This window comes from Chrysochloris asiatica, unplaced genomic scaffold, assembly GCF_000296735.1.
Source record: "Chrysochloris asiatica unplaced genomic scaffold, ChrAsi1.0 scaffold00050, whole genome shotgun sequence".
NCBI lineage: Eukaryota > Metazoa > Chordata > Mammalia > Afrosoricida > Chrysochloridae > Chrysochloris > Chrysochloris asiatica.
The window spans coordinates 6,504,630-6,517,744 of NW_006408568.1; the positions used below are offsets into that span (position 1 = coordinate 6,504,630).

At 43.4% G+C, this 13,115-nt stretch overlaps 1 protein-coding gene across 1 annotated transcript in view; it reads right to left on the bottom strand.

The window, feature by feature from the left end:
• Positions 1-758: 758 nt before the first annotated feature.
• The window catches only part of ITFG2 (integrin alpha FG-GAP repeat containing 2), an 18,911-nt gene continuing 6,554 nt past the window's right edge, over positions 759-13,115 (bottom strand). Inside the window, exons 2-12 of the mRNA XM_006862695.1 lie at positions 10,848-10,943; positions 10,229-10,270; positions 9,871-10,042; positions 8,524-8,663; positions 7,992-8,140; positions 7,531-7,628; positions 7,288-7,341; positions 7,080-7,171; positions 3,745-3,862; positions 1,196-1,369; positions 759-1,100 (exon numbers count right to left, since the gene is read on the bottom strand). Of these exons, the coding sequence (XP_006862757.1) occupies positions 997-1,100; positions 1,196-1,369; positions 3,745-3,862; positions 7,080-7,171; positions 7,288-7,341; positions 7,531-7,628; positions 7,992-8,140; positions 8,524-8,663; positions 9,871-10,042; positions 10,229-10,270; positions 10,848-10,943 (1,239 nt within the window). The 3' untranslated portion in view covers positions 759-996. The remainder of the gene's footprint in view (positions 1,101-1,195; positions 1,370-3,744; positions 3,863-7,079; positions 7,172-7,287; positions 7,342-7,530; positions 7,629-7,991; positions 8,141-8,523; positions 8,664-9,870; positions 10,043-10,228; positions 10,271-10,847; positions 10,944-13,115) is intronic.

A 13,115-nucleotide genomic window follows, 5' to 3' on the forward strand; every position in this document is an offset into this window, starting at 1 on the left:
ATAATGTCAGTTTGAACCCCAAGGTTGGCAGTTCAGACTCACCAGTCACTCCTTGGAAACCCTATACAGGGTCGCTGTGGGTTGGAATGGACTCGACGGCATTTAACAACAAAAATCACAAACCAATACTTTGACCAAGGCATGCCGATATTTTCTATTCTCTTTTATTCTGTTCTATTTCACTTAAAAAATGCTGGCCACGAGCACAGAGAATCAGGAGCAGGAGGACGTCAGTGGTTGAGGATAGTGTTCTGCTTGTGGTCTGGGTCAGACACCTGCATCAGATTTTAAATGACTATTGAATTATAGATAATAAGGTGTTTTTTTGGGAAAGTGGCTGGTGGGGAAATGGAAGCAAGACCTATGAAGTTCCACAGTGCTTGAAGAATATGGCAAAATGAGAAAGCACTGACCCAGTTTCTTTTGATAAACTGAGGAAAATCATCCTAAGGCTGCTAGGAACAGAAGCAAGAGTCAGGTTATTAAATGTCCTGAACAACAACAACAACAAAAATGTCCTGAACAGTCCCTCAAAAACAAAAGTAGCTAAAGAACTAGTTTGCCATTCTTGTGATCATTACGAATGTCAACAACTAGGAGTTGTGCTATGAGAGATGGAGCTTGGGATAGGTACAGCCCTTCCTCCCACTGTTCCCCTGGCCCTGAAGCATGCTTTCCTTAGGCGTGTTGGGGCCACATGAAACACTGGGTCTCCCTCCTCGCAAACAGGTCTGTTCTTTACACAGTGAGAGTGGAGATCTGGCCCTGCTGTCTGATGAGTGCAATGCACAAGGAGCTGGGCTGAGGGTGATCTTGTGTACTTTCACCAAAAAAGACTATAGTCACAGTCACCCTAGGGTTGTCACCCCTCTTCCATGCCCAAAATCAAATCCTGCCCCTGTGTAATGTGTATTCCCTAACCTGTCAGGACCATGGATACCTTGAGAGGAGGGGCTCAGAAGGATCCTTTATCAACCAAGCATCAGGCAAGTCTAGCTAGGTAGGATCCTGGGGGCTGGAGGGAGCACACTGCTGTGGCTTGTCTGGATGGTACAGTGTTTGGTGAAGCAAGGCACAGGTGGCAGGGAGGTCATCAGGATCTGTAGGTCAAAAAAGGAGCAGTTGAGAGGCTGTAGCTTTCCTGGGCACTAGGGTCACAGGGCTTCTCCAGCCCCTGCAGCTTCCTGGGACTCACCCACACCCAGCTCCTGCAGCAGGCCCCGGTATTCTGGCTCAGCCTCCAGCAGTTTCAGCAGATTGGTGGACTCCATCCGTTCCAGCTGCACCTCCCAGTACACATAGATCTTCTGGTTGAATGTGACGTACACGAGGCAGGGGCTGTTGCGGCCCTCTTTGCAGGCATACAAGCCTGGGAGAGGTGGGTGGTGAGATGAAGGTCAACAAGTTCCAAAATCAATGGTGGGAGGGGAGGGGGAAACAAGATACAGGCATTAGAGTCAGCGGTTTCTACCCTCCCACACTAACAAGCAAAAAATAAAGCCTCTTTATATTTATTCTGTTGGGAACTCGGTAAAAAAAGGTAAAACAGTCTGCTATATCTATTTGTTCACATATAGAAAAACCTCAGCAACAAAAACAAGGCAGAGTAGCATCTAAAACGGTAGTATTTGTGGATTAGTCCATCTAATAATACCCCTGGAAATAATAACCCTGGGTGGTGCAAAACGATAATGAGCTCAGTTGCCAACCAAAAGGTCTACACCGAGGCGCTTCAGAAGAAAGGCCTGGCAATCAACTTTTGAAAAACTAGTCATGGGAAACCCTACGGAGAACTCAAAATCATAAGAAGGACCAGGCTTATTGATTGAATATACACTGGTAAAACTCCTAAAACCATGGCCCTTAATCACCCTACAGGTCTGGAAATGAACTCACTCCAATGGCTAAATTTTAAGTAAAAAAACAGACAGGTCTATAAGAGGAACAGTAACACTAAAATGGTATGCACACCTTAGACTAGTCAACCATTGGCGGTCAAAAGGACAGTACTTATCCAAGGACAAAGTTCAGAAGGGTTTGGAGTAAGCAGAAGGAATTTAAACCCGATATATAGGAAGGAAGTGGAGTGAGTGATGTTACATTGTAGCGGTTGCAATCAATAAGATGAAACAAAATGTGTGTGAGTCGTTGAATGGAAAACTATTTCCTTTGTGAACCTACATCCAGTTCACAATAAAAGTTAAAAAAATAAAAAAAACAAAAGAAAGATAACCCTATGGAGCACTCTTCTAGTCTGATACATGTGGGGTCACTAAGAATCAAAGTTGACTTGATGGCAACTAATTTTTTTAATATAACTGGAATAAATGAAGGGCAATTTTGCTAGTCTAAGGATTTGATTAGCAAAGGTGAAACTAAGACTTCTCTTCGGTGTCAATCCCTTCTTCAAAGGCATAGTAACCTTTCAGGTCAGTGGAGCAACAACTAGTCAATCAATTTAGTACCCAAAGATGTCCCTGTTATTGTCGTTAGGTGCCTTTGAGTCAGTTCCAACTCATGCGACCCTGTATACGGTTTCTAAGGAGTAGCTGGTGAGCTTGAACTGCCAACCTTGTGGTTCAAACCAATCTCGTAGCCCATTAGCCCGCAGTGCAACAGCAGGACTCCTAGTCACCCAAAAGAATTAATGATGCTTCCCAAGATCCCCAATTTGGAGCTATTAACAATGCTCTAGGACGGCTAGAAGAACAGAAGATACTTCTAGACAGGAAAAATACAAAACAATATAGGCACACCGACTGATTACTACAAGAAAAAGCAAGTTGCTCGCCTAGGAGACATCAAGGCAAGTGGTCGGGTCCTCTCAGGGTAAATCCCCTTCCAAGACTAAGACTCAAGGGGAATACACGCTCTGATTAGTGACCACATTCGTCACCGATAAGGGGAAGTGAGGGAAAAACAGCAATGAAGTTGCGAGCTAAGCCCTACAATGTTCAATAGACTTCTGTGAACCCGGGTAGAGACCTGGTTGGCCAGCAGTGTGGCAAGACCTGGGGACTCTTGAGACCAGAGTCAGTGATATAACCACAGAGAGGACTAGAGTGGAGAGTGAAGCATCCAGTGGATAAGAAGAGAGGGCACATGTACAAGAACACCTACATTTGCAGATAATACCCACTTGACCTGGCTTCAATGAATTGATGATCAGAGTTCAACTAGAAGAAGAAAGAAGAGGAAAAAAAGAGTAATATGATACAATTTGATGAACTTGACCTACACCTATGGATACAGTAGCTTAAAACAGGAAACAAATCTTAACAGCAAGGATCATTCCCACCCCCTCCATACACAGAGCAGACACAGATAGGCAACTTGTACATTGGCTACCCAAAGTAGGGGGGCTACAAAGGCAAGAAGTGACTGGCTTGCAAGTTTTCAAGAGGGAACCTAGATCCGGAAAAAAAAAAAGAATGCTCTGGGAGAATTTTCTTTACAGAGGTCTGACATGTTCAGACAGGAATGAGTTTTCCAATGTCTTCAACACATTCTAAATAGATAGATAAGAACTCATCCCAGCCTTACAAATATTTGGAGATGGAGATCTTACTGTCTTTTACTTAATATTTAAACCTGCAAAGTTGATGATTTCATATCCACCCACCACCCTCAAATAGAACAACAAAGAGCTATGGAACTAATTTGTTTATGAAAACTTAAAGTAAGGGTCATTTTGAGAGTAGGGAAACAAATGTGGTTGAGCAGCTAAAGGGGCAAGTGTCCCACCTGCACAGAAGGCTCGAATATTTTCATCCACTTGGAAGCGGACTACGGTGCGGTTGTGATCAATAATATACGTCTGTCCATCCCAGGCGCATGCAACTACCTCCTCACGTCCATTGCCCTGAAAAAGGCCAGAGACAGGGATGCCAGAGTGACAAGGAGCTGTTTCAGAAAGGAATCTAACGATGTGGCTGGACGAAGCAAAGGCTGTAGATTGAACTCTGAGAGGCAAACAGGGAGCTGGGAAAGAAAACAACCATTCACTGAGTGTCTCCCATGTGCCAGGCACCAAGTGGGACTGCCACATGAGCCACCTGAACATAATGCTGACAACTATCCTATGCAGTAGGAAATTTTGTGCTCAGGACACTGCAACTTACAGAAACAGTCACCTGCCTAAGGCCTATCATCTAAGAAGTAGCAAAATCAGGATTCAATCCATGTCAGTTTTACCTGACTTCAAAGTTGAAATCTCTTCTCCTAAGTCATCAAATAGGTACAATGACAGTATAGAGTATAGCCCCCATCTGCCAATTCCGGGACCAAAATCCTATTAAAGGGGACTTACATAAGGAAAAGAAAAATAAATAAATAAAATACACAGCTAGAATTGGTACTAATAATTCATTTACAGCAGTCTGTTTCTCTTTAAGACTATTACTTCTGCTGAAAGGTATTAGACTAATATTCTTTGTTGTTGTTGTTAAGTGCCTTCGAGTTGGATCCAACTCATGGCAACACTGTACAGGGTTTCCAGGACTTTAAATCTCTGTGAGAGCAGAAAACCTTATCTTGTCTCCTGTGGAGTGGCTGGTGGGCTTAAACCACAGACTTTGTGTACCTCAGTCCAGTACACAGTGCATGGAGCCACGGCACTCCCACAATATTCTTGGATGCTGTCAAATGAGTTCTGATTTCTTGTTGTTGAGCGCCATTGAGTCAGTTCCGACCCATAGCGACTCTGTATAATGTTCTCAAGGAGTAGCTGATGAGCTTGAACTGCTGACCTTGTAGTTCAATCTAGTATAGTATTAAGCAATGTGGAATAAGGGGAAAAAACTCACTCCAGTTTGATTAGTTGTTATTAGGTGCCCTCAAGACAGTGACCTTTCCAACATAGGTCTTTCTCTTTTTCACTGACCCTCTACTTTACTAAGTTTGATGTCTTTCTCCAGGGACTGGTCCCCCTGATAACATGTCTAAAGTACATGAAATGAAGTCTTGCCATGCTCACTTCTGAGGAACATTTTTGGCTATACTTAATCCAACACAGATGTGTTTATTCTTCTGACAGTCTAGGATATATTCAATAGTCTCTACCAACACTATGATTCAAATGCAACAATTTTTCTTCCATCTTACTTATTCATTGTTCAGCTTTCACATGCACACAAAGTGACTGAAAATATCATGGCTTGGGTCAGGCACAGTTAGTCCTCAAGATGACATGTGTTGGGTTTAAAAAAAAAAAAAAAATAATTTAAAGAGGTCTTTTGCAGCAGATTTTCCCAATGCAATACATTTGATTTCTTGACTGCTGCTTCCGTGGGTATGAACTGTGGATCCAAGTAAAATGAAATCCTAGTGACCTTCAGTCTTCCCCTTTTACCATGATGTTTATTGATCCAGTGGTTAGGATTTTTGTTTTCTTTACACTCAAATGTAATCCATACTGAAGGCTGTATTCTTTGATCATCATCAGTAAGTGCTTCAAGTTTTCCTCATTTTCAACAAGCAAGGTTGTGTCACCTACATATTCTAGGTTAATGGGCTTCCTTCCAGTCCTGGTGCTTTGTTCTTCTTCATATAGTCCAGTTTCTCAGATTATTTGCTCAGCATACAGATGGAATAAGTATGGTGAAAAGATACAACCCCAATGCAGTTTTCCTAATTTTAAATTTCCACACAGTATCCCCTTGTTCTGTTCAAATGATTGCTTCTTGGTCTGTGGACAGGTTCTGCATGAACACAATTAAATGTTTTAGAATTTCCATTCTTTGCCATGTTATTCATAACTTGTTATTATCCATAGTTGAATACCTTTGCACAATTAACAAAAAAAACAAGTACACATAGTTCTATATTTTCTGCTTTCAGCCAAGATCCATCTGACATTCTGCATCCTCTTTTGAATCTGATTTAAATTTCTGGCAATTCCCTGTTGACGTTCTGTTGCAACTGTTTTTGGATGATCTTCAGCATAATTTTAACTACACGTGATATTAACAACAATGTTTGATAATTTCCAATCTATAGCCACCTTTCTTTGGAACAGGCATGTATATGAATCTCTTCCAGTTGGATGGCAAGGCGGCTTGTCTTGCATATTTCTTGGAAAGATGATGTTGAAACATCCCAATTGGCATTCCTTGTTTGTTTCTTTCTTTGCCAAGGCTTTTGGTACAGTTTGGATTTACTTGATCATCTGCTATTTCCTACAATGGTTAAACATCAACCAATATTTTTTGGTACAGTAACTGTATTCCTTCCATTTTCTTTTGATGCTTTCCAGCATTGTTCATGTTTTTACCCATAAAATCTTTCAGTAGTGTAACTCAAGGCTTGAGTTTCTTCTTCAGTTCTTTCAGCTTGTGAAATGCTGAGTGTGTTCTTGGTTTTCTAACTTTAGGTCTTTGCACATTTTATTATAATACTCTGTAGTCTCCAGCCGCCCTTTGAAAACTTGTCCAGTTCTTTTTCTTTATCATTTCTTCCTTTTGCTTTAGCTACGCAAGGTTCAAGAGTCTCTTCTAACATCCATTTTGGTCTTTTTCACCCTTTTCTGTCTTTTTAATGACCTTTTGCTTTTTTTAAGTATGAAGTCCTTGATGTCATCCCCTAGTTCATCTGGACTTTGGTCATTTATGTTCAGTGTCAAATCTGTGGCACTGGGGGTTAATGCGCCAGACTGCAAAGCCGTTTGAACTGTAAGGCTGGCAGTTGAACTCACCAGCTGCTCCTCGGAAACCCTGTACAGGGTCACTATGGGTCAGAAATGACTCTATGGCACTTAACAACAACAACAAAGAAACATGTTGGTAAAGTAGAGGGTCAATGAAAATGAGGAAAACCCTCAGTGAGACTGATTGGTACAACAGCCGCAACAGTGGGCTCAAACATATCAAGGCTCATGGGACCGGCACAGGACTGGGTAACAGTTTGTTCTGTTATATACAAGCTTGCGGGAGTCACAGCCTACTCGATGGTAATTAACAACAATAAAGACACTTAATATGAAGGCTGAGAATTAACTGTTGATGTGAAACTGGCCTGATTTAAATCTAACTTCTCCATAAGGGAAGACAAAAATGTTCCCCTTCTCCTGGTTTTTCACTCACCGTGACATCTAATTTTTCTAGGGCAAAAAGCTGATGATCCACCTGCACTGACCACAACAGTTTATCTGCTTCTTCCATAAGCTTCAATGTCCCTGTAAGGGAAAAGGCAGGAGGTGCACAGGACCAAAACCCTGATTAGACCCTATAGGCGTGTAATTTCCCATCCTCACCCCAGCACTGCCCCATAGAGCCAGCCCAGGGAACTCACCATCCAGGGTGCAGAGGGCAAAGAGGCCAGAGCCGCCACTCTCAGGGCTGTGTCCTGTAGATGTGACACAAGGACCAGAAGAAGAAAACTATGAAGGAGCAGGGTAAGCGTATAGAAGACAAGTGGCGGCCTCCAGTAGGGAGGGAGGGACAGGGATAGATATGAGAGGAAGGCCCTCTATCTCCTCCCTAGAACTAACTTCTGTCCCTCGGCTCCCTCCTTTGCTCCCACCCCCACCTTCACCTTGTTTGATACTGCCAATGAGATGAGTAGAGACATTCTTGTTGTGGATGCGGCCAGATGTCTGATGCAGCACTACATCTCGGACAGAAGGGGGCTCCCTGTGGGCAGCAGGGCATGGGCTAAGTGGGAGACCAAGGGAGCTTAGTGCTCCAGGACTTCAGTGGCCTCCTACCTCAGTAAGGACTTCTGGGATATGAGTCAGCTTAGAAACCTACCGCTAACCCCATCTGACTCATGCAACCAGTGGAAAAGAGAGGCATGGGGGCCGCCTGATAAGGAGCTTGGACTTTCTTTCAGGAGCTAAAAGGTTAAAACCTAGGATTCTCTGGATCCTTCATGGGGCTGAGACCTAGATGAAGAAGTTCTGTTGACGGCAGGCCCATTTCACTACCAAGTGCCATCTGGAACCCATCTTGCTTTCATGTACCCTTACACCATCCACAACCTGAACGCCCCCATACCTGCTCCCCTCTGTGGTCCCTTCAGAGGTAGTAGAGGATCCAGTGTCCTTGTTCCAGGTGCACAGGAGAATCGCATAAGCACAGCCTGGCTGAGATACCATCAGTTCAGGAACACCCAGGGGCCCTGGAGTCACTGAGAGACTATCCACCTACACCAGGAACAAGTGATGTCAAAGGGATGCAGAGATTGTTGCAGGGTTCTGGGAACAGGGCTCCTGGCAGAGTCCAGAATTAGAGGGTTCCTCCCTGGCACTCTCCTTTCCACATAGGCAATCTGTGTATACCCCAAATGGGATTCACGCCACCAAACAGTCCAAATCCCACCCACCACACTGATTCTTAGTCCAGTGTCCTTCCTCTGTGCCTATCACTAGACATTTCTCTTAAGACCTTGATTCAAAAATATATTTCTTGGATCTCTTCTCAACAAGATAATTTCCCTTTCTTTCTACCTGCACCTTATCCTATGCCTGCTCTCCCACAGCCTCCTCTTGAAGGTCTTCTTGCCCACCCTCTAAGTTCAGCCTCTCACCTGACCTTCCAGCATCCATTTCTTGAGGGATACCAGTTGTCCTGTGAGATGTTCAGTGCCCTCACCCAGATCTTCCCAACGGAAAGCCCGCACTACACGATCTGTGTAACCTACCACCAGCTCGCAACACCCATCTCCATCTGTGGGTGCATAAAACAACACTGTTTTGGAGCCAAATCTGTGATCACATCACCACTGTTGGTATTTCTATCCAGTGTAACACTATGCGGTCCACCTCACTCCTTTCGAGTCTGGTACTTGCTCTCCTGCTGTTTTTAATGCTTTTAATGTTTTTAAGAATACTTTACCCCTTTTTCTGCAGGTCTTGTCACTTCTTTTCTAGGACTTTTCTCAGATACACTACTCAAGAATCTCAATTCATCCCATACCACCCACTCCCTTAGAGACAGTGTCTGGCCTAAATATCAGTCTGACTTCTGTATGGCCCATTTCCTTTACCTCCTTCAACATTTGATGAAATGTCACCTTCTCAGTGAGGATCCCCTGACAACTCCATTTAAAATTGCTACTCCCCTAGTGGTTATGAATCAGGCTGTGACGCTGTGGGTTAATGCGTCAGACTGCAAAGCCGTTTGAACTACAAGGTTGACGGTTCAAGCTCACCAGCTGCTCCTTGAAAACCCTTACAGGGTCGCTATGGGTCGGAATCGACTCGATGGCACTTTACAACAACAGTGGTTACGAATTGGGCTGTTATTCTCATGTTCAGCAGTTTGAAACTACCAGCTGTTCCGCAGGAGACAGATGAGGCTTTCTGCTCCTGTAAAGATTTACAGCCTCGAAAACCCTTTACAGGGTCGCAATGAGTCGGAACCGACTCCATGGTACAGAACAACAACAACATCAACTTCTCTTTCAGGAGTCCTGGTGTAGCGCTGCAGGTTAATGTGCTGGACTGTAAAGTTGGTTTGAACCACAGGGTAGGTGGTTCAAGCTTACCAGCTGCTCCTTAAAAACCCTATACTGGGTCGCTGTGGGTCGGAACCAATTTGACGGCACTTAACACACAAGCACACTTCTACTTCAACACTCTAGAGTCTCTTCTGTGCTTTACTTTACTCTATAGCATGTACTGCCTGCTCGTAAACTATTTAGCATTTTTACTAAACCGATTTTCTGTCTCCTTCTAATAAGCTACAAGAGGACAGCAATTCTGTCTGTTTTTTTCACTGAAAATATAATCCCAGTGCTAACGCCACAATAAATATAAAAAAACACAGAAACAAATACTGACTCGCCCAGATCCCTACAATTCCTTGGGATCTGTTCTTTTACCCATTGACTCCTACCGCCCTGACACTACCTACAAAAGACAGTCATGCCCACCAATGTCGCTGATCAGCATGACCTTAGTGTTGGCAGGGATGTGCTGCTTGAAGACTGGACGTTGCTCCTCTCCTATTAGGGTTTCATGGTGCCCAGAGGCATCCAGGGCCTTGGCAGGTGTCAGGTCAAACAAGTGGAACCAGCCTTCAGCACTCACTGCCACAACCAGGTTCTATGTGTGAGGGAGGTAAAGAAGAGATGAGATGGAAGGAAGTTTGGGCTCAAGCCTGATAGTCAGCTTAAAGATTAGGGCTGAAGTCCTTAGCTCTAGGTTGATTTCCACCTTGGGAGAAGGATCAAGATAAGGGCTTGGAGTGCTAGCTATTATTAAAGATGCAAGGCCCCCTAGAGTTCTTACCTTCCCTTTATTACATACATCTCCAACACCAACGCAAGTCAGCTGCAAGAGAAGAAAAAGAGGCTCAGGGAGATACTCTGTGGTAGACCAGTTACTCCCTAATTCCTGGGAGACAGTGAGAAGGTTATCTAATCACCATCCACCTCTGAAAACTTGTGTCATATGACCAGCACTGATAGTCCACATCGATCAAGTCAGTTCCGTTTACCTAGACAGCAACATGAAGACCTGAGGTTGTTAACACAATGTGGCTTCAGAGCAAACAGATAAGACAAAAAGTCTACGTGTAATGTATGCAGATTATAGAATCCAGACTTATTCAAACGATTGTCCCCATTTTCTACTAGACTTTGTAAGATCAGGCAACCTTGGACAGTTTCCATAAAGTCCAAGGCTCCACAACAGAAAACAAAATAACCCAAGCTTGTAGGGTCAAGGGACCCAATGGAAAAACACTCACTGCCTAGGGGTATCCCTGCCTGAAATTATTTATTTTGGAAGCAGTGGCTGGGCAGACCAGTCAGTGAGTTAGGACACGTGAGTGTACTTCTGGATTGGTACAGCCCCTGGACAGAAGGGATCTCTTCCCACCTCAAGACCCAATGAGTTGAATACTAACCATTCCCTGGCAGGAACAGGTGAGCCATGGCCGGCTGTCATCATTCTTATACACAGACAGTTTCCCGCTGGTGTCTCCCACCACTAGTTCATTTAACTTCAAATGGAGAGAGAAGAGAGTGTTAGGCTAGGATTCTGCTGAAAGATCCCTAGCTTCTCTCTAATCAGCCCATCCTGGGGTAATCATAAGGCTTCCACTCTTATCTCCACCAACATTATTAAAGATCAGTTGGGATCAACATTGTCAAAGTATGTTGGTTGGAAGCAAGAGAAAGAGGAGGAATGGGAGCAAAAGAGTCCATGGTCCATCCCAGAACAGCTCAGTGTCCCAAGCACAACTTCCATCTTTTCTAATTTGTTACAAATGTGACATGTTTCAAAGCAGAGCCAAGAAGTCTGGTGACTCTAACGTCAGACCTCATTATTTAATCAGAGGCCATTATAAAGAGACAATATGAGTTCTGGGGGTTCTCCGTTATGAGCTTGATGTATCTGAGTGAATATACAGGGTAGGAGAGCACAGGCAGGAATACAAGTAGGAAGGACTGGGCGGCAGCATCCATGCTCTGGGTCTCTGGTGCCCTCCTGTGGCACACAAGCTCTCAGGAGGGACGACTCCCTGCAATGAGCTTCTTCTCAACTACCTGGTTTTGGGGAATCCACTTTCTTGTGGTCCCTCAAAGACTAGCCGCCGTTTTCAGGTATTAATGTGGCTTCAAATCTTATTTCCACAAACAGTTACATATTGTTTCCTTGAGGATATATTCAACACCTTCTTGTCAAGGAGGTGAACTAAGAGATAGATAACAGGTCAAAAGTAAGGAAAAGGTAGAAAGGAAATGAAATTTATTAATAATGGCTTACTTTATATATCTTGGCTTTCTTCTTAAAATAGTTACTGGTGTTTCTGGCAAGACAACTAGTTCATAAAGCATAAAACTAGGTTACTGACACCAACTCTGTCTTCCAGATGTTTCCATTATGGCTGCCTGGTCTCTGGCGGACACTCAGGAAGCAGGGTGCATAGTATAGGGGTTCAGAGTGCAACTGCGTAGACTTGAATCAAGGTTTTTTAGTCTATACTTTTTCATGCAGAAAACAAGGACAATAAAAGTATCTACTTTATAGGTTGTTGTCAAGTTGATGCCTACTCATGGTAACCCTATATATGTCAGAGTAGATCTGTACTTCATAGGGATTTCAATGGCTGAGTTTTTGGAAGTAAATTGTGAAGTTTTTCTTCCTCCACACTTTCTGTTGGCTGCAGAGCGTGTTTCCACTGCCCAGAAATTCCAGCAGGCATATTTACCCACTGCCATCGAGAGGCTTCCGACTCACATCAGCCCTACAGCACACAGTAGAACTGCCCCATAGGGTTTCCAACACTGTATGAGTCGGAATCAACTCAAAGGCAGGGGTTTTTAAAGTATTAATACTATGTGGTTTTTCAGCCTCTAACTACCACCAAGCCTAAGGTGCTTGGCATCTTTCATACCATTCATTCTTATTCTGCATTCATTCATTCAACAAATGCCACAGCACATAGTAGGCCCTCAACAAATGGTTATTTAATAAACACATACCCAGAGGTTTTTTAAAAAACAAAGAAAAATCAGAAAAAAAAGGAGAAAATGCCCAGCCAGTCCTAGAGTGTTCAGGTAAAGCTGAACAATCATTGGAGATACAAATAGAAATGCACAGTAAAGGTAGAAGTTTTGTAACAAAAACAGGGGAGTACTTAATCATACAGTTTAGAAACAGAGGACCCTAGGACTATCAAGGGAGAAGAGCACAAGTGGAATGTAGGACCCTATACAGCGAAGCAGTGACACCAGAGATGGAGGCAGAGATGAGGACATGAAGAGAGGGAGCAGCTGAGAACTCTGGACTCATGGAAAGAGAGGGACTGGGTTCTGGTGGCCAAGAGACAGACTTACAGAATGTGACCTTTGGTTGTTTAAATTATTATATGTTCCTGAGTGTTTTTGTGTACATCTCCCAACCCCTACACCCCCCCAAAAAAGAAAAAGAGGGAATGGAAGCAAATAAAGTTGAATGATGATGCACGGAGGAGATTGTAATCATTGCAATGAAGCGATGGTGTAAAGCCAATGTTCTCCCATGTAAACTATCACTCAGTTGATAATAAACAATTTTTTAAATTAAAATAATAATAATAACAATGTTCTATGTACTAGTTTTTTTTTCTTTTTTCATTTATGCCTCAAAGTAACACAAAGTAGATAAGTATTAATAATAACTTTGTGTT